Below are 19920 nucleotides of genomic sequence, written 5' to 3' on the forward strand. Positions count from 1 at the left end.
CTATAGGACCCCCAAGACCTCCCCATAGAAAAGCATGAGCCCCCCCCCCACATACACCCCATAGGAACCCCCAGACCTTCCGTGCCCTATAAGAACCCCCCCACCCTATAGTACCCCCCCATAAGTCCCCCATCCCGCCCCCTCTGGACCTCCAAGACCCCCCCCATAGAAAACCATGACCCCCCCCCCCATCCACCCTAAAGGAACCCCCAGACCTACTGTGCCCTATAAGGACCCCACTGCCCCCCCCCTCCCTATAATACCACCCCCGGACCCCCCTCCATAGGACAGCACACATCCGGGGCCGTTACAGCTTTTATTGGGGTCCCCCCCCCCCCAAAATGAGGTCTGGGGGAGGGGGGGGGGGGGGTCAAACAGAGGCAATAAATATGGGGGGGGCGCAGCACTCCCACACCCCTTATGTACAATTTGGGGGGGGGGCAATGAGGGTCTGCTTAATTTGCTGCCCCCCCCCCAAAAAAAAACAAAAGGCATTTGGGGGGGGGGGTCCCTCAACCCCTATGTCACATTGTGGGGGGGGGGGACACCCCGATATTTGGCAATGAAGGGGGGGGGGACGCCCCCAAATTCACAGTGTTTGGCCCCATTTTGGTTTGGGGGGGTGGGTGGGGGGGGCACACATAGAGTGGGGGGCATTGGGATATGACCCCCACCCCCAAAAAAATAAGGGGGGGATATGGAGGGGGTGACGACTGTGGGGTGTCAATGGGGTTCTGTGTTGGTGGGGGGGGGTCGGGGGGGTCCTCAGAGGACGCTGAAGACGGAGGGCGGAGCGGCGCCGTAGCGGAGGCGGAAGGAGCGCAGCAATGGGATGAGGTGGGGAAATGTGGGGCGGAAGGCGGGCGCTGCGTCCCAACACGTCTGCAGGAGGCGGTAGAGCTGGAAGGGGGGGGCAGAAGTGGGGCAGAATGGGGGGGAAGGGGGCAGAAGTGGGGCGGAATGGGGGGGAATGGGGCAGAATGGGGGGGAATGGGGCAGAAGTGGGGCAGGATGGGGGGGAATGGGGCAGAAGTGGGGCAGGATGGGGGGGTGTGGGGGGGAATGGGGCAGAATGGGGGGGAATGGGGCAGAAGTGGGGCAGAATGGGGGGGAATGGGGCAGAAGTGATGGGGGGGAATGGGGCAGAAGTGGGGCAGAATGGGGGGGAAGGGGGCAGAATGGGGGGGAATGGGGGGAAATGGGGGGAAATGGGGCAGAAGTGGGGCAGAATGGGGGGGAATGGGGCAGAAGTGGGGCAGGATGGGGGGGAATGGGGCAGAATGGGGGGAAATGGGGAGAAATGGGGTTGAAGGGGGGCAGAATGGGGGGGAATGGGGCAGAATGGGGGGAAATGGGGCAGAAGTGGGGCAGAATAGGGGGGAATGGGGCAGAATGGGGGGAAATGGGGCAGAACGGAGGGAAATTGGGGGGGAAACGGTGGAAATAGGTGGGAAAAAGGGGGAAAAGAGGGGGAAAAAAGTGAGTAGAAATCACCCACAGAGACAGCCATGCGGACACTTATGGGGCAGGGGGTGACACTTATGGGGCAGGGGGGTCCCACTTATGGGGCAGGGGATCCCACTTCTGGGGCGGAGAGTGCCACTTACAGGGCAGGGGGTCCCACTTCTGGGGCAGGGGTTCCCCCTTATGGGGCAGTAGGTCCCACTTCTGGGGCGGGGGGTCCCACTTCTGGGGCAGGGGGTCCCACTTCTGGGGCGGGAGGTCCCACTTATGGGGCGGGGGTTCCCACTTATGGGGCAGGAGGTCCCACTTCTGGGGCAGCGGGTCCCCCTTATGGGTCGGGAGGTCCCACTTCTGGGGCAGGGGGTCCCACTTATGGGGCAGGAGGTCCCATTTATGGGCCAGAGGGTCCCACTTCTGGGGCAGGAGGTGACACTTATGGGGCAGTAGGTCCCACTTATGGGGCAGGAGGTCCCACTTCTGGGGCAGGGGGTCCCCCTTATGGGGCGGGGGGTCCCCCTTATGGGGCGGGAGGTCCCACTTCTGGGGCAGGGGGTCCCACTTATGGGGCAGGAGGTCCCACTTCTGGGGCGGGGGGTCCCACTTATGGGGCGGGGGGTCCCACTTATGGGGCGGGAGGTCCCACTTCTGGGGCAGGAGGTGACACTTACGGGGCAGTAGGTCCCACTTATGGGGCAGGAGGTCCCACTTCTGGGGCAGGGGGTCCCCCTTATGGGGCGGGGGGTCCCCCTTATGGGGCGGGAGGTCCCACTTCTGGGGCGGGGGTTCCCACTTCTGGGGCGGGAGGTCCCACTTATGGGGCAGGAGGTCCCACTTCTGGGGCAGGGGGTCCCCCTTATGGGGCGGGGGGTCCGACTTATGGGGCGGGGGGTCCGACTTATGGGGCACGGGGTGACACTTTTGGGGCAGGGGGTGACACTTCTGGGGCGGGAGGTCCCACTTATGGGGCAGGGGTTCCCCCTTATGGGGCAGTAGGTCCCACTTCTGGGGCGGGGGGTCCCACTTATGGGGCAGGAGGTCCCACTTCTGGGGCGGGAGGTCCCACTTATGGGGCAGGAGGTCCCACTTATGGGGCAGGGGGTCCCCCTTATGGGGCGGGGGGTCCGACTTATGGGGCGGGGGGTGACACTTTTGGGGCAGGGGGTGACACTTCTGGGGCGGGAAGTCCCACTTATGGGGCGGGGGGTCCCCCTTATGGGGCGGGAGGTCCCACTTCTGGGGCGGGGGGTCCCACTTATGGGGCGGGGGGTCCCCTCACCTCGCAGGGACAGCCATTGGGACACGGCAGCCGCCGGCCGCTCTCCAGGACCTCCATCAGCCGCAGCACCGTCATCTGCCCCTGCGTGGCCCCAATCATCTCCAGGAACTTCTGCTTTTTGGGGGGGGGGGGGGGGATGGACGACACAGAGGTCAGAGCCGCCTCCCCCCCATATTTGGGGGTCCCCCCCCCAATCCCGGACCCACCGCCGGGGGGCTGAGCGCGGGGTGGCAGTGGGTCAGCAGTTCGTACAGCGTCACTCCGAAGGACCACACATCCGACGCGAAGGAGAACTTACACTCCTTGAGGCACTCCATGGCGAACCTGGGGGGCACTTATGGGGCACACTTATGGGGCACAATTATGGGGCACGGTTATGGGGCGCGCTTATGGGGCACAATTATGGGGCACAATTACGGGGATGTAGGGGCAATGGGGAGGGGGGCACCACGGGGGTATTGTGGGGACGCTATGGGGTGATATCCGTATCGGGGTGATATCCGTGGGGTGATATCCATGGGGCGATGGACGCAATGGAAACCTTATGAGGGCTCTATAGGGACACAGTGGGGGTCCAATGGGGAACCAATGGGGACGTGGGGGGCAGAGACCCAATGGGGACCCAATGATGACCCAATGGGAACCCAACAGGGACATAATGGGGACCCAATGGGGACGTGGGGGGCAGAGACCCAATGGGGACCCAATGGGAACCCAACAGGGACACAATGGGAACCCAATGGGGACGTGGGGGGGGCAGAGACCCAATGGAGACCCAATGATGACCCAATGGGAACCCAACAGGGACATAATGAGGACCCTATGGGGAACCAATGGGGATCCAATGGGGGACCTGATGGGGACTCAATAGGGGACCCAATGGGGACGCAATGGGGGACCTGATGGGAGACCCAATGGGGACCCAATGGGGACCCAATGGGAGACCCAATGGATGACCCAATGGGGACCCAATGTGGACCCAATGGGGGACCTGATGGGGACTCAATAGGGGACCCAATGGGGACCCAATGGGGACCCAATGGGAGACCCAATGGGGGACCTGATGGAGACCCAATGGGGACCCAACGGGGGGCCCAATGGGGGACCCAACGGGAGACCCAATGGAGGACCTGATGGGGACCCGATGAGGAACCCCATGGGGGACCTGATGGGGGACCCAATGGGGACCCAACGGGAGACCCAATGGAGGACCCAATGGGGACCCAATGGGGACCCGATGGGGACCCAACGGGGGGCCCAATGGGGACCCGATGGGGACCCAATGGGAACCCAATGGGGACCCAATGGGAGACCCAATGGAGGACCCAATGGGGGACCCAATGGGGGACCTGATGGAGACCCAATGGGGGACCCAACAGGGGACCCAATGGGGACCCAATGGGGACCCAATGGGAGACCCAATGGAGGACCCAATGGGGACCCAACAGGGGACCCAATGGGGACCCGATGGGGACCCAACGGGGGACCCAATGGGGACCCAACAGGGGGCCCAATGGGGACCCGATGGGGACCCAATGGAGACCTGATGGAGACCCAATGGGGACCCAATGGGGACCCAATGGGGGACCCAATGGAGGACCCAATGGGGGACCCAACGGGAGACCCAGTGGGGGACCCAACGGGGACCCAATGGGGGACCCAATGGAAGACCCCATGGAGGACCCAACAGCAGGCCCAATGGGGACCCAATGGGAACCCAACGGGGGACCCAATGGGGACCCGATGGGGACGTGGGGTGGCGGCCCACCAGAAGACGGGGCTGTCGCCGTCGTCGCGCACGCGGTAGTAATCGCAGCCGTGGGGCAGAGCTTTGGCCAGGCCGAAGTCGCCGATCTTCACGCGGCGGTCGCTCTCCAGCAGCACATTGCGAGCCGCCAGGTCCCGGTGGATGTAGTGCAGGGAGTGCAGGTAGGCCATGCCCTGCATGGGGGCGGGGGGCGTTTGGAAGGGGGGGGGGGGAAATGGGGGCCTGGGGGGGGGAAGTGGGGGGACGGGAGGGGGCACCGAGGGGTTCTTAGGGGCATAAATGGGGCAAAAAGGGGTTCATAGGGACACAAAGGGGGCGCAGAGGGGGCTATAGGGACAGGAGAGGGGCACAGAGGTGCTTATAGGATCATAAATAGGGCACAGAGGCACTTACAGGGACACAAATGGGGCGCAGAGGCACTTATAGGGAAGAAAAATGGGGCTGGGTCCATTTTCCGCGAAGGGTAAATGGGGTCGGGACCATTTCTGGGGTGGGAAAATGGGGCTGGGAAATTGGGGCTGGGACCATTTTGGCGATGAGAAGATGGGAATGGGGCCGTTTTTGGGGTGGAAAGATGGGAATGGGGCCATTTTTGGGGTGGAAAGATGGGAATGGGGTCGTTTTTGGGGTGGAAAGATGGGAATGGGGCCATTTTTGGGGTGGAAAGATGGGAATGGAGTCGTTTTTGGGGCGGAAAGATGGGAATGGGGCCATTTTTGGGGTGAAAAGATGGGAATGGGGCCGTTTTTGGGGTGGAAAAATGGGGATGGGGCCGTTTTAATGGGGGCGGGGGGCAATAGGACCGTTTTTTGGGGTGGGAAAGGCTGACCCCCACCTCACAGATCTGCTGGGCGAAGAGGAGGATGCGCGGCAGCCCCACGTGGTGCCGGGGGAGGAAATCCCGTAGGCTGCCCAGTGGGACGTACTCCATGATCAGCTGCACCATCTGCTCCCCTGGGGGGAAAACGGGGGGTGGAGGGACCCCAAAATTGGGGTCCAATGCCCCCACATGTGACCTCGACCACGAGAGGTGACCCGAACCCAACCCCAACCCCAATCGGGAGACACATCCCAAACCCCAAGCATAGAAAAGCCCCCCAAATTCCCTTCTCAGCACCCCCCAAGCTGTTGTTGGGGGCGGCCCCACGGCGGCCCCACCATACCCTGCTCACTGCAGCAGCCTTTGTACTTAACGATGTTCTCATGGTAGAGCGTCTTCAGGATGGCGATCTCCTTCTTCCAGCTGGCCAACAGCTGCGGGCTGCAGCCGGCCTTCAGGGACTTCACAGCCACCATCTCGCCCGTCCCGTCGTTGGTGGGGTCGTAGCAGTAGAGGCCCACCTTGCCAAAGTGACCCTGAGGGGACACGAGGTGTTGGGGACACGCGACGGGTCAGCAGCGTGCTTGGGATTGGGGGAATCAGTGGGCAATCAGTGGGCAATCAATGGGCAACTGATGGGCAAATGATTATCAACTGATGGTCAACTGACAGTCAACAATGGGTCAACTGATGGTCAACTGACAGTCAACTGACGGTCAACTGACGGTCAACCGATGGTCAACTGATGGTCAACTGATGGTCAACTGACGGTCAACTGATGGTCAACTGATGGTCAACTGATGGTCAACCGATGATGAGCTGATGGTCAACTGACGGTCAACTGACGGTCAACTGATGATGAACTGATGGTCCACTGATGGTCAACTGATGGTCAACTGATGGTCCACTGATGGTCAACTGATGGTCAACTGATAATCAACTGATGATCAACCGATGGACCACTGATGGTCAAATGACGGTCAACTGATGGTCCACTGATGGTCAACCGATGATGAACTGATGTTCAACTGATGGTCCACTGATGGTCAACCGATGATGAACTGATGTTCAACTGATGGTCAACTGATGGTCAACTGATAATCAACTGATGGTCAACTGACACCCAACTGATGGTCAACTGATGGTCCACTGATAATGAACTGACGGTCAACTGATAATCAACTGATGGTCAACTGATGGTCAACTGATGGGCAGCTGACAGTCAACTGACGGTCCGCTGACGGTCAACTGATGGTCAACTGATAATCAACTGATGATCAACTGATGGGCAGCTGACAGTCAACTGATAGTCCACTGATGATCAACTGATGGTCAACTGATGGCCAACCCTTGGCCAACCACTGGTCAAGTGTGGGTCAACCGATGGTCAACCAACCCACGGTCAACTGTTGGCCACCAGGACCTCCTCTGGTCCTTCTCCAGAGCAGCTCAGCCCCAACCCACATTGATGTGTGGGGCTGCAAGGAGCAACACCCTACACTCGGCCTTGTAGAACCCCATTAGGTCCTTCCCTCTCCACCCCATGAGGTCCCACCCCACCCCATAGGGTCCCCCTCAGCCGACCCTTTTGCCCAGACCCACACCGAGGACCACCATGACGGACCCACCTCCCCCAACTCGCGGATCTTTTTCAGGTAACGCTTCTGGAAGACGGTGGGGTCGGACACGGGGAGGTCAGGGTTGACGGAGGAGACGTCCACGAGGCCTGGAAGGGACAGAGGTTATGGGGGAGGTGGGATTTGAGCACTCTGTGCCCCCCACCAACGCCATACAGACACCATTTTTGCTCCAGTTTCACACCCCGGGTCCCGGAATTAAGGAGCAACGGGAATGGTGCTGGACCACCACCACCCCATGGGAGAAGCTTCTATGGGGCAGAGGGGGTGTGGGGCAGGGCCTCACTGTGGGGCTGCAGCTGGGTCAGGTCCCGCAGGATGGTACGGAAGGACGGCCGCTCGGCAGGCGTGTAGCTCAGGCACTGTTGGATGAGGGCAGCCAGGTCCTGGCAGGACGGCTCAGGCAGGCGGTGCTTTTTCTCATAGAAACGCTCTTTCTAGGAAAAAAATATTGAGGAAAAAAAAAAAAAGAGATGAGTTTTAGGGTCTTCTCAGCATGGGAATGTGGGTAGGGAGAATGGAGATGGGGGACCTCGGCCGGGGTGCGCTCCTTGAGGGGGACGTCGGCGTCGAAGCAGATCTCCAGCAGTGTGGTGCCGAAGCTCCATTTGTCGGCCGCCGGGTGGAGATTCCCCACGTCCTGAATGCACTCCGGGGCGATCCATGGGATCCGATCCACGCGTTCTGGGGGGGCGGGGGGGGAAGGGGCCACAGTGTGGTGGGTGCGGAGAGGGGGTCCCGGTGGGAAGGGGTCCCAGCAGGAGAGCATACCTGTAGCTAAGGGGCTCCCAGTATGAGGGGGTCCCAGTGAGGGCTCCCAGTAGGAGGGGGTTCCCAGTAGCAGGGGGGGCTCCCAGTAGGAGAAGGTTCCAATGGGACTTGATCCCAACCCTAACCCGATCCCAACCCTAACCCAATCCCAACCCTAACCCGATCCCATCGCTAACTCTACCCTAACCCTATCCCAACCCAATCCCAACCACATCCTCAAGTGAAATGGAATCCTAACCCCAACACAAATGCGATCCTAACCCTAACCGTAACCATAACCATAACCACAACCACAACCCCAACCCTAAAGCCTTCCCAACCCCCATGACACAGGGAGGACAACAGGAACACCGCACCTTCCCGGGACAGCGCAGTGAAGCTGACCCCGGGGTCACTGAGTTTGATGAAGGGCAGCGTGCCGTCGCACAACCCCGTCCGCGCCAGCAGGACGTTCTTGGCACACACGTTGCCGTGCACCAGGCTCTTGTCCTCCTGGGGGAGCAGGGAGAGGCACCACGTGGGGTTTGGTCAGCTGCCCACCCCCCTGGCCCGGTTGGTTTTGGCCACCGGGGCACAGTGCTGGCTCACGGGCAACTGTTGGCCAACCGTTGGTCAATAATTGGTAAACCATTAGTCAACCAGTGGTGAAATAATGGTTAACCATTAGTCAACAGTTAGCCAACCACTGGTCAACCATCAGTCAACAGTTGGCCAACCATTGGTCAACCATTTAGTTAACGCCTGGTCAACCATCAGTCAACAGCTGGCCAACCACTGGTCAACCATTAGTTAACCCCTGGTCAACCATCAGTCAACAGTTGGCCAACCATTGGTCAACCATTAGTTAACCCCTGGTCACCCATCAGTCAACAGCTGGTGAACCATTGGTCAACCATTTAGTTAACCCCTGGTCAACCATCAGTCAACAGCTGGCCAACCACTGGTCAACCATTAGTTAACCCCTGGTCAACCATCAGTCAACAGTTGGCCAACCATTGGTCAGCCATTAGTTAACCCCTGGTCAACCATCAGTCAACAGTTGGCCAACCATAGGTCAACCATTAGTTAATCCCTGGTCACCCATCAGTCAACAGCTGGCGAACCATTGGTCAACCATTTAGTTAACCCCTGGTCAACCATCAGTCAACAGTTGGCCAACCATTGGTCAACCATTAGTTAACCGCTGGTCAACCATCAGTCAACAGTTGGCCAACCACTGGTCAACCATTAGTTAACGCCTGGTCAACCATCAGCCAACAGTTGGCCAACCGTTGGTCAATCATTAATTAACCCCTGGTCAACCATCAGTCAACAGTTGGCCAACCATTGGTCAACCACCAGTTAACCCCTGGTCAACCATCAGTCAACAGTTGGCCAACCACTGGTCAACCATTTAGTTAACCCCTGGTCAACCATCAGTCAACAGTTGGCCAACCATTGGTCAAACCCCCCAAAAATGGGTTTCTCTGCACCCCGAGGCAACCATGGGGACCCCCCGTGCCCTCCCGGCGCTCACCAGGTAGCTCAGGGCGCTGGCCAGCTGCTTGGCCACAGTGATCTTCCACCCCACAGGGACTCTGCCCTTCTCCTTCCGCAGGAGGACGTCCAGAGGGCCGTGCTCCACAAACTCCTCCACCATGATATCTGCAGATGGAAACAGGGAGGCTTGGAAAGGTCCTCGAAGGTCACAGAAGGATAGATTTGGTTGGGTTTGAGTTGGAAGATTCCTTAAAGGTCATTGAATGGGTTGGTTTGGGGTTGGAAGGGTCCTTAAAAGTCACAGAACCACAGAGTGAGTTGGAAGGGTCCTTCAAGGTCATAAAATGAGTTGGGTTCGGGTAGGAAAAGTCCTTCAAGATCACAGAACCATAAAACCACAGATCGGTTGTGTAGGAAAGATCCTTAAAAACCACAAAACCACCAAAACACAGCACAGTCAGAAATATTCTTAAGCCCCCTCAGCCCCACCCCACCGCCGCGGGTGGGCGCCCCGTTCACTTTTTGGGACAAAAAGAGTTGAATCACTCACTCTCGGATCCCCGCACGCAGACGCCGTGCACGAAGGCCAGGTGGACGTGTGACACTTGGCTCATCAAGCTGGCCGTCTCAAAGAACGCCTGCAGGGAGAGCGTGCCAAAGACCTGAGGCCACCCCGGCACGGCGCCGGTAGGTGGTGGGGTGGTGGGTGGGGGTCTCACCAGGGCGATGTCGCGGTGGGTGGGGTCCAACACTTTGAGCACCACGCGCATCTCGCGGCCGTCGCTGTTGTTGTTCTGTTCAGTGGAGAAGTATTCGGCCTCGTCGGCGTCGGGCCCGGCGGCGCCGCGGACGTTCAGAACGCCGTCGTAGATGTTGGTGCGGGTGCCCTGGCCCAGGTGGGCTCGCTGAGCGTGGGAGGAGAAAGCCAACGGGCGGCTCGGTGACCAACGGTTGGCCAACGGTTGACCACAAGCCGATGGTGCGCCCTCATTGGCCACGATGGCCATTGGCATCCGGGTGGCTTAGTTGACTACGAGCCAATGGCATGCTCTCATTGGCCAAGATGGCTGCTAGCATCCCGCTGGCCGACAGTTGGCCAACAGCTGACCACGTCGGCCATGATGGCCGCTGACGTCCCAGTGACCAACCGCTAAGCAACAGCTGACCATGAGCCGACGGTGTGCCCTTGTTAGCCAAGATGGCCACCGGCATCCCGGTGGCCAACGGTTGGCCAACGGTTGACCACAAGCTGACAGCATGCCCTCATTGGCCAAGATGGCCACTGGTGTCCCGGTGACCAACGGTTGACCAACAGTTGGCCAACAGTTGGCCACTTTTGGTGCAGGTTGGACTGGGGGATGTCCAGAAGTCCCCTCTGACCCCTATGGCTCTGGGATTGCTCCGGGTCTCCCTCCTCGCCCCCCCACTCCACGCAGATTCGGGGCTGAGCCCCCTAACCTGAGTGATCTCATCCTTGCGGATCTGGTGGAAGCTGAGCTGGGTCAGGTTGAGGATCCGCTTCGCGTTGTCCTTCACCTTCTGCGTGGTGATCAGCAGATCCGAGATCTCTGCCAGGAGAAGGAGCCGACGTCCGCTGAGCTGCACCGACACCGCTGCCACCCCTCTCCGAGGTGGAAGGAAAGGGGAATTTGGCCGTACCTCCCGGTTTGGGTGGGCAGCACCGCTTCACCGTGAAGCTGTCGTTGCCGGAGCGCAGCGTGCAGCCCTGGAGGGCGTCCAGCAGCGCCCGCACGGTGGGGAATTCGCGCTCCCAGCCCTCCAACACGAAGGAGCTGCCCTTCTTCTGGATGCGGAACTGGCGGAACTGGAGGGCTCCCGGCACCCCGGGGTCCTGGGGGGACAACGGGTGGTGTTGGGATGGCGGCACTCATCTGTCAGCCAACGCCCGGAGGAGCCCATCGGGTTCTGGTGGAGCCCACTGGGTTCCTAATGGGAACTTGTGGATCCCATTGGGTTCCGAAAAGGACCTGGTGGATCCCAGCAAGTTCTGAATGGGAACTGGTAGATTCTATTGTATTCCTAATGGAACTGGTGGATCCCACAGGGTTCTGAAAAGGACCTGGTGGATCCCAGCAAGTTCCGAATGGGAACTGGTAGATTCTATTGTATTCCTAATGGAACTGGTGGATCCCACGGGGTTCCTCGCAGGCCTGGTGGATCCCATTGGTTCCCCAACCTCAATCCCCAAATAGGGCACCCGGAGCCCTTCCCCTTCCCCACTCCTCTCGTCAAGTAACACAAATTAACAACACAGCCCAGGAAGCGGAGAAGAACGCCCCATATCGACACCGCTCCCTTCCACCTCCCACACTGAGCTCTGCTGCAGCTCCTGAGCTCAGACAGAACCCCAAAACCAGCAGATTTCCAAATCCCAACTCCCCCCAATGTGGGACGGCTGCAGTACCTCCTGGTGGTCCCTCTTTGCCACAGCCAGAATCACCCTATCGAAGTCGAGGACGCTCCAGCGGAGGACGTAGAGCCCCTCCTCGTGCTCCTCCCGACGCAGTTTGGCGAAGACAAATTCCTCCCTGGGGAAGGGGAAACGCTGTGGGGAACCCCCTGAGGATGTGGGGGCTTCGCAGCGGGGCGGGGGACGCACTGCATGGGGCCGTGGATGCCGTTGAGGATGCTCATGACGAGGCGCGGCGGGGCCACATCATGGCACAGGTAGTGGTTGGAGTCGGCCGTCAGTCGGAAGTATCCGTCCAGCAGTGAGACGAAGGAGAGGGCGCTCGCGTGGGACGGGAGGAGAACCTCCTGGGGGGGGTCGGGGAGGGGAGGCAATGAGGTGTGGGGAAGCGGAGCCCCAAATTCCCAGAAGTTATGGGGTCAGAGGGGACCTCTGGGTCTCTGCGGGCTTTTTGGTCAACCATTGGGTCAACCAACGGCCAACCTTTGTGTCAACCGTTGAGTTAACTGCTGGGCAAACGCTGGGCAATCATTGGCCAACCATTGGTCTTAATCAATCACATCAATCGTTGGTCTTAACAAATCAACCACTGCATTGAGTGTTGGGTCAACCATTGGTCAACCATTGGTCTTAATCAATCACATCAATCGTTGGTCTTAACAAATCAACCACTGCATTGAGTGTTGGGTCAACCATTGGTCAACCATTGGTCTTAATCACATCAATCGTTGGTCTTAACTAATCAACCACTGCATTGAGTGTTGGGTCAACCATTGGTCTTAATCAATCACATCAATCGTTGGTCTTAACAAATCAACCACTGCATTGAGTGTTGGGTCAATCATTGGTCAACCATTGGTCTTCATCACATCAATCGTTGGTCTTAACAAATCAACCACTGCATTGAGTGTTGGGTCAACCATTGGTCAACCATTGGTCTTAATCAATCACATCAATCGTTGGTCTTAACTAATCAACCACTGCACTGAGTGTTGGGTCAACCATTGGTCTTAATCAATCACATCAATCGTTGGTCTTAACTAATCAACCACTGCATTGAGTGTTGGGTCAATCATTGGTCAACGATTGGTCTTAATCAATCACATCAACTGTTGGTCTTAACAAATCAACCACTGCATTGAGTGTTGGCTCAACCATTGGTCTTAATCAATCACATCAATCGTTGGTCTTAACAAATCAACCACTGCATTGAGTGTTGGGTCAACCTTTGGTCAACCATTGGTCTTAATTAGTTAACCACTGCGTTGAGTGTTGGATCAATGCTTGGTCAACGCCGGGTTAACCATTGGTCAACCCTTGGCTCAACCCGAACCCTATCGGTCTTTTCCATCTTCCGCATCCAAGCACCCCCAAATCCATCCAACCTCTACCCAAAAAACCCAATAAGGAACAATCCCCCCCCTTCCCACCGCGGCGCTCACCATGCACTTGTTGTCCTGCCGGTGGACGCTGACCCTGCGCTCCTCGATGACGATGTGGGTGATCTCTTGGAAGTCACAGAAGTGCACCCATGGGGGCTCTGGTGGTGCGGGGGGTTCCGGTTCCTTCCGTCTGCTCCTCCGCCCGAAATATCCGCGGTGGGAAATGACCTCAACGCTCTGCAGAGCGAAATGGAGAGTTGGGAACAGCGGGGATTGGGGTTGGGGGGGCCATGAGGTCCTTTCCAACCCAACCGTTACGTTGTTCTATGACCTTCAAGGACCCTTCCCACACATCCCGTGGGTCTGTGACCTTCAAGGACCCTCCCAACCCAAACCCACCCCATCTACGCCCTTCAAGGACCCTCCCAACTCACCCCCCCCCCATTTTACCACCTTTGAGGACCCTCCCAACCCAAACCCACCCCATCTACGCCCTTTAAAGACCCTCCCAACTCAATCCCACCCCATCTATGCCCCTTAAGGACCCTCCCAACCAACCCCACCCCATTTTACCACCTTTGAGAACCCTCCCAACTCAAAGCCACCCCATCTATGCCCTTTAAGGACCCTCCCAACTCAAACCCACCCCATCTACGCCCTTTAAGGACCCTCCCAACCCAGCCCCACTCCATTTTACCACCTTTGAGGACCCTCCCAACCCAAACCCACCCCATTTTACCACCTTTAAGGACCCTCCCAACTCAAACCCACCCCATCTACGCCCTTTAAGGACCCTCCCAACCCAACCTCACCCCATTTTACCACCTTTGATGACCCTCCCAACCCAACCCCACCTCATTTTACCACCTTTGAGGACCCTCCCAAGCCAAACCCATCCCAACCCCCCACAAACTCACCTCGCTGGGCACGGGCCGCCACTGGATCCCACCGGTACCGTTGACCAGAACCTCATGGCTGACCGAACAGTCCCCGGGGACCGCCGCGTCCCCGTGCTCCGCCATCGCGTGCCCCCCATTGATGTAGGGCTGCGCCTTCTCCCCTTCATTGGAGACGTCCAAGGAGAGGGCGGCGAAGCGCTCGGTGCCGAACCGCGGCGCCAACAGCTCCAGGGTGGCCAAATATTTGAACATGACGTCCTCCTCCGTCAGCGTCCCCGCGCCCACCGTGTGCCGCTGGAAGCGCCGCACGAACTTCCGGAAGACGTTCTTCATCCGGAGCCGCGTCACGGCGCTGTCCTGCTGGATCTGCAGCCGGAAGGAGCGCGGGATGCACGCCTTGAAGCTGAGGGGATGAAGAGGGGGGGGAAAAACCCGAGTGACGTTGGGATGTCCCAATGTTCTGACCCCAAATCCACAAATCCTGACCCCAAAATTCCCAAATCTCGAACCAAAATCCAACCCCAATATCCCAACCCCAAATCCCAACCCCCAAATTCCCAAATCCCGAATCAAAATCCAACCCCAATGTCCCAACCCCAAATCCCCAAATCCTGACCCCAAATTCCCAAATACCGAATCAAAATCCAACCCCAAATCTCCAAATCCAGAACCAAAATCCAACCCCAAATCCCCAAATCCCAACCCCAAAATCTCCAAATCCTGAACCAAAATCCAACCCCAAATCCCCAAATCCCAACCCCCAACCCCAAATCCCAACCCCCAAATTCCCAAATCCCGAACCAAAATCCAACCCCAAATCCTGACCCCCAAATCTCCAAATCCCAAACCAAAATCCAACCCCAAATCCCCAAATCCCGACCCCAAAATCTCCAAATCCTGACCCCAAAATCCCCACCCAAACTCCTCAACATTCCCACCTCAAACCCCCAAATCCCGACCCCAAATCCCACCCTACACCGCCAACGTTCCCCCTTTACACCCCAAATCTGCCTCCACGCCCCCCCACATCCCACCCCCATGGGTCCCCACCTGTGTTTCCGCGCCACCTCCTCCAGGCAGCGGCCGCTGCGGAGGGCGATGTGGCAGAGGTGCAGCACAGCCATGCCCAGGCTCTCGTTTTTGAAGCGCTGCACTTCCTGCTCCGACCGGAAGTCTGTTAACGACGCCGCATCGTTAACGAAGTCAAATTTTCCCTGCAAAAAGGGGGACAATGCCACACGGTGACGGGAAGAGAGCTTGAAGGGAAGCTTCACATCCAACCTTCCTCTGGTCCTATGACCTTCCAGGACCTTCCCAACCCATTCCACAGTCCTATAACCTTCCAGGACCTTTTCAACCCATTCCACAGTCCTATAACCTTCCAGGACCTTTCCAACCCATTCCACAGTCCTATAACCTTCCAGGACCTTTCCAACCCATTCCACAGTCCTATAACCTTCCAGGACCTTTCCAACCCATTCTGTGGTCCTATCACCTTCCAGGACCTTTCCAACCCATTCTGTGGTTCTATAACCTTCCAGGACCTTTCCAACCCATTCTATGGCTCTATTTTCTTCCAGGACCTTTCCAACCCATTCTGTGGTTCTATAACTTTCCATGATCTTTCCAACCCATTCTGTGGTCCTATAATCTTCCAGGACCTTTCCAACCCATTCTGTGGTTCTATTATCTCCCAGAACCTTTCCAACCCATTCTGTCGTTCTATAATCTTCCAGGACCTTTCCAACCCATTCTGTGGTTCTATTATCTTCCAGGACCCTTCCAGCTCATCCACAGATCCAGACTCTGTGATCATTAAAGACCTTTCCAGGCTGTTCCATGCTTTTATCATCCTTAAACACCCTTTCAATCCATCCCGCTCTACGTTTTCATTCCCTTTAAGGACCTTTTTAACCCCTTCCGTGCTTCTATAACCTTTAAGAACCCTTTCAACCGAATCGTTCCGTTCTTCTGTTACCTTCAAGGACCCTCCCACCCATCCCGTGCTTCCATCATCCTTATGGCCTCTTCCACTGCCATCGCTTCATGATTCTACGACCCTTCCAGGACCTTCCCGACCCACTTCACACCTCTATGACCTTGAAGGACCATTCCAACCCAACCAGCCCTCCTTTCTTTGACCTTCAAGGACCTGCTCAAACAAATACAGGAAGGACGCTCTGTCGAGCACGGCCGTGCCGCGCGGTTTCTCGCCGGCGCTCTCGTTGTGCCGCGGCGCGTGCCGGAAGACGGTCGGCTCCGCCTCGTTCATGCCGTGCCAGTTCCGGAAGTAGAACCTGAGGTGGGAGAGCCGTGGTTCCGCAATTCCTAAGGACCTTTCCAGCTTATCCGATGGTTTTTTAATCTGCAAGGACCTTTCCATCCCATCCCATCCCATCCCGCGCTTCTGTGATCTGTTAAGACCTTTCCAACCCATCCCGTGCTTCTGTGGTCTGTAAGGACCCTCTCAATTCACTCTACGGCTCTACAACCTTCCAGGACCCTCTCAACCCAACCGTCCCGCACCTCTCTGACCTTCCAGGACCCTCTCAATCCACTCTATGGCTCATCAACCTTCCAGGACCCTCTCAACCCAACAGTCCCGCACCTCTCTGACCTTCCAGGACCCTCTCAACCCACTCTATGGCTCATCAACCTTCCAGGACCCTCTCAACCCAACAGTCCCGCACCTCTCTGACCTTCCAGCACCTTCTCAACCCACCCTATAGCTCTACAACCTTCCAGGACCCTCTCAACCCAACCGTCCCGCACCTCTCTGACCTTCCAGCACCTTCTCAACCCACTCTATGGCTCATCAACCTTCCAGGACCCTCTCAACCCAACAGTCCCACAGTTCTGTGACCTTCCAGCACCTTCTCAACCCACTCTATGGCTCTACAACCTTCCAGGACCCTCTCAACCCAACAGTCCCGCACCTCTGTGACCTTCCAGCACCTTCTCAACCCACTCTATGGCTCATCAACCTTCCAGGACCTTCTCAACCCAACAGTCCCGCACCTCTCTGACCTTCCAGGATTCTCTCAACCTACTCTACGGCTCTACAACCTTCCAGGACCCTCTCAACCCAACCGTCCTGCACCTCTCTGACCTTCCAGGACCCTCTCAACCCACTCTATGGCTCTACAACCTTCCAGGACCCCCTCAACCCAACCGTCCCGCACCTCTCTGACCTTCCAGCACCTTCTCAACCCACTCTATGGCTCATCAACCTTCCAGGACCCTCTCAATCCAACAGTCCTGCACCTCTCTGACCTTCCAGCACCTTCTCAACCTACCCGATGGCTCTACAACCTTCCAGGACCCTCTCAACCCAACAGTCCCGCACCTCTGTGACCTTCCAGGACCCTCTCAACCCACTCTATGGCTCATCAACCTTCCAGGACCCTCTCAACCCAACAGTCCCGCACCTCTGTGACCTTCCAGGACCCTCTCAACCCACTCTATGGCTCATCAACCTTCCAGGACCCTCTCAACCCAACAGTCCCGCACCTCTGTGACCTTCCAGGACCCTCTCAACCCACTCTATGGCTCATCAACCTTCCAGGACCTTCTCAACCCAACAGTCCCGCACCTCTCTGACCTTCCAGCACCTTCTCAACCTACTCTATGGCTCATCAACCTTCCAGGACCCTTTCACCCCAACCATTCCATCCTTCTGTACTCTTCAAGGACCTGGCCAGTCCCACCCCAGGGTAGCTGTGAGCTGACAGGACCCGGCTCACCGGATGCGGAAGTGCAGGCGGCGGTCGCAGTCCTCCGTGGCATCGAAGCGGTGGTTGGGCGGCAGCCAGGTCCTGGAAGGTGCATCGTACAGTGCGAACAGCGCCGCACAGCGTGGGGAGATGCCTGTGGGGACAGCCGGGCAGGTCCTGGAAGGTCACACAACTCGGGGGTGGGGGCAGGGAGGTCCTGGAAGATCAGAGAACTACAGGGTGGGTTGGGAGGGTCCTGGAAGGTCACTGAACTGTGGGATAGGAGGGTCCTGGAAGATGTAGAGTCATGGGGTGGGTAGAGAGGGTCCTTAAAGAACACAGGACCGTGGCATGAGTTGGAAAGGTCCTTACAGATCACAGGACCACGGGATGCCTCAGAAAGGTCCTTACAGATCACAGGACCATGGGATGGGTCACAAAGGTCCTTCCAGATCACAGGACCATGGGATGGGTCACAAAGGTCCTTACAGATCACAGGACCACGGGATGGATTGGAAAGGCCTTCCAGATCACAGGACCACGGGATGGGTTGGAAAGGTCCTTCCAGATCACAGGACCACGGGATGCCTCAGAAAGGTCCTTACAGATCACAGGACCACGGGATGGGTCGGAAAGGTCCTTACAGATCACAGGACCACGGGATGGGTCAGAAAGGTCCTTACAGATCACAGGACCACGGGATGGATTGGAAAGGCCTTCCAGATCACAGGACCACGGGATGGGTTGGAAAGGTCCTTACAGATCACAGGACCACGGGATGGGTCGGAAAGGTCCTTCCAGATCACAGGACCACGGGATGGGTTGGAAAGGTCCTTACAGATCACAGGACCACGGGATGGGTCAGAAAGGTCCTTACAGATCACAGGACCACGGGATGGGTCAGAAAGGTCCTTACAGATCACAGGACCACGGGATGGATTGGAAAGGCCTTCCAGATCACAGGACCACGGGATGGGTTGGAAAGGTCCTTACAGATCACAGGACCACGGGATGGGTCGGAAAGGTCCTTCCAGATCACAGGACCACGGGATGGGTTGGAAAGGTCCTTACAGATCACAGGACCACGGGATGGGTCAGAAAGGTCCTTACAGATCACAGGACCAGAGAACCTCCTCGCCACCCCCCCCCTTAATTAGAGGCTAACGAGGCTCCCTCTCACCGAGGCGCCGTGCCAACTCCATGCAGATCTCCTCAGCGCTCGGTGCTCCGCTCCCATCGCTCCACCATTGCTCCTCACCGCCCCCATCCTCCCCCCCGTGCAGGAAAATGGTGGCGCCGGGGGGGCTCACCGCACTCCGGCACAGCGACATGGCCTGGGGGGGGGGGGGAGTAATTAGAGGTGGGTTTAATGAAGGGGGTGGGATCTCATTGGTTGGGGGGGGGGGGGTGGGAGTGGGGAGGGACCCACCTGGTTCTGGGGTGGGGCATAATGTGGTGGTGGTCCCCTTTGGGGGGGAGAAGGGGGGGGGGGATCCTGAGGGACCTATTGGGGGGGACGGTGGGGGGTCCCAAAGAATGGGAGGGGGTCCCAAAGGGGGAGGGGGGTGGGGGCAAGGAAAGGGATCCCAAAAGGGGAGCGAGGGGATCCCAAAGGGGGAAAGGGGTCCTGAGGGATCTGTGTGGAGAGAGATGGATTCAGAGGGGTGGGAGGGCCCGTGGGGGGCGGTGGGGTGGGGGGGATCCCAAAAGAGCTGCAGTCGAAGAGGATGGGGGCCCACAGCCCCGACCTCCACCCCAAAGACCCCCAGCCCCACATCTCCCCCCAGCCCCACACCTCCCCCCAGCCCCACACCTCCCCGCAGTCCCTGACCCCGACCCCACAACCCCTCACACACCGGCTCGGCACTTTTTCCACTTCCGTCCTGCTTCCGCTTCCGGTTCCGCCCCCGCTTCCGCTCCAACCTCGCTTCCGCCGCCGCTGCCCATTGGGCGCGAGAGACGCGCGTTGCCATTGGCCGAACGCTGCCGGCGGACACGCCCCCACGAGGGGGGCGGGGCCTGGGGAGGGGGCGGAGCTCGCGCAGGGGCGGGGCTTCGTGATTTGTTTGCCCCTGAGAGGGGGCGTGGCTTAGGAGGTGGGCGTGGCTTAACGGGGGCGTGGCCATGGGACAGCACCGAATGAATGGGGGACAGCCTTGGGGGGTGGGGGGGTGGAGGGACCCCCCTCTATGGGGGCACAGCTCAATATGGGGTGGGGATCCCCACACTTGGGGGGCTGGGGGCTATATGGAGCACATCGAGGGGCCGAGCTGAATGTTG

The 19920-nt window shown here is 58.4% G+C and overlaps 1 protein-coding gene across 5 annotated transcripts; it reads right to left on the minus strand.

Moving 5' to 3' along the window:
• Positions 1-302: 302 nt before the first annotated feature.
• On the minus strand, positions 303-19665 carry TYK2 (tyrosine kinase 2). 5 transcript variants are annotated; one of them, XM_025145739.3, is made up of 24 exons: positions 19497-19665; positions 18821-18974; positions 17671-17794; positions 16080-16224; positions 14978-15141; positions 13946-14330; positions 13089-13265; positions 11836-11993; positions 11641-11764; positions 10875-11067; positions 10674-10783; positions 9935-10120; positions 9766-9853; positions 9253-9380; positions 8093-8228; positions 7498-7649; positions 7252-7402; positions 6957-7054; positions 5672-5864; positions 5344-5462; positions 4509-4681; positions 2947-3064; positions 2741-2851; positions 303-900 (listed from the first exon to the last, which is right to left on the minus strand). In XM_025145739.3, the coding sequence occupies exons 1-24, from the start codon at positions 19611-19613 to the stop codon at positions 766-768; spliced, it is 3639 nt and encodes a 1212-aa protein (XP_025001507.2). In that variant the 5' UTR covers positions 19614-19665; the 3' UTR covers positions 303-765. The 5 variants fall into 5 exon arrangements, 2 of the variants coding, with proteins under 2 accessions (XP_025001507.2, XP_025001512.2); XR_005842211.2 differs by having other exon boundaries at positions 789-900; positions 2947-3087; XR_005842212.2 differs by having other exon boundaries at positions 789-900; positions 4509-4730.
• Positions 19666-19920: the final 255 nt, after the last annotated feature.

Source organism: Gallus gallus, chromosome 30 (genome assembly GCF_016699485.2).
Source record: "Gallus gallus isolate bGalGal1 chromosome 30, bGalGal1.mat.broiler.GRCg7b, whole genome shotgun sequence".
NCBI classification, from domain to species: Eukaryota; Metazoa; Chordata; class Aves; order Galliformes; family Phasianidae; genus Gallus; species Gallus gallus.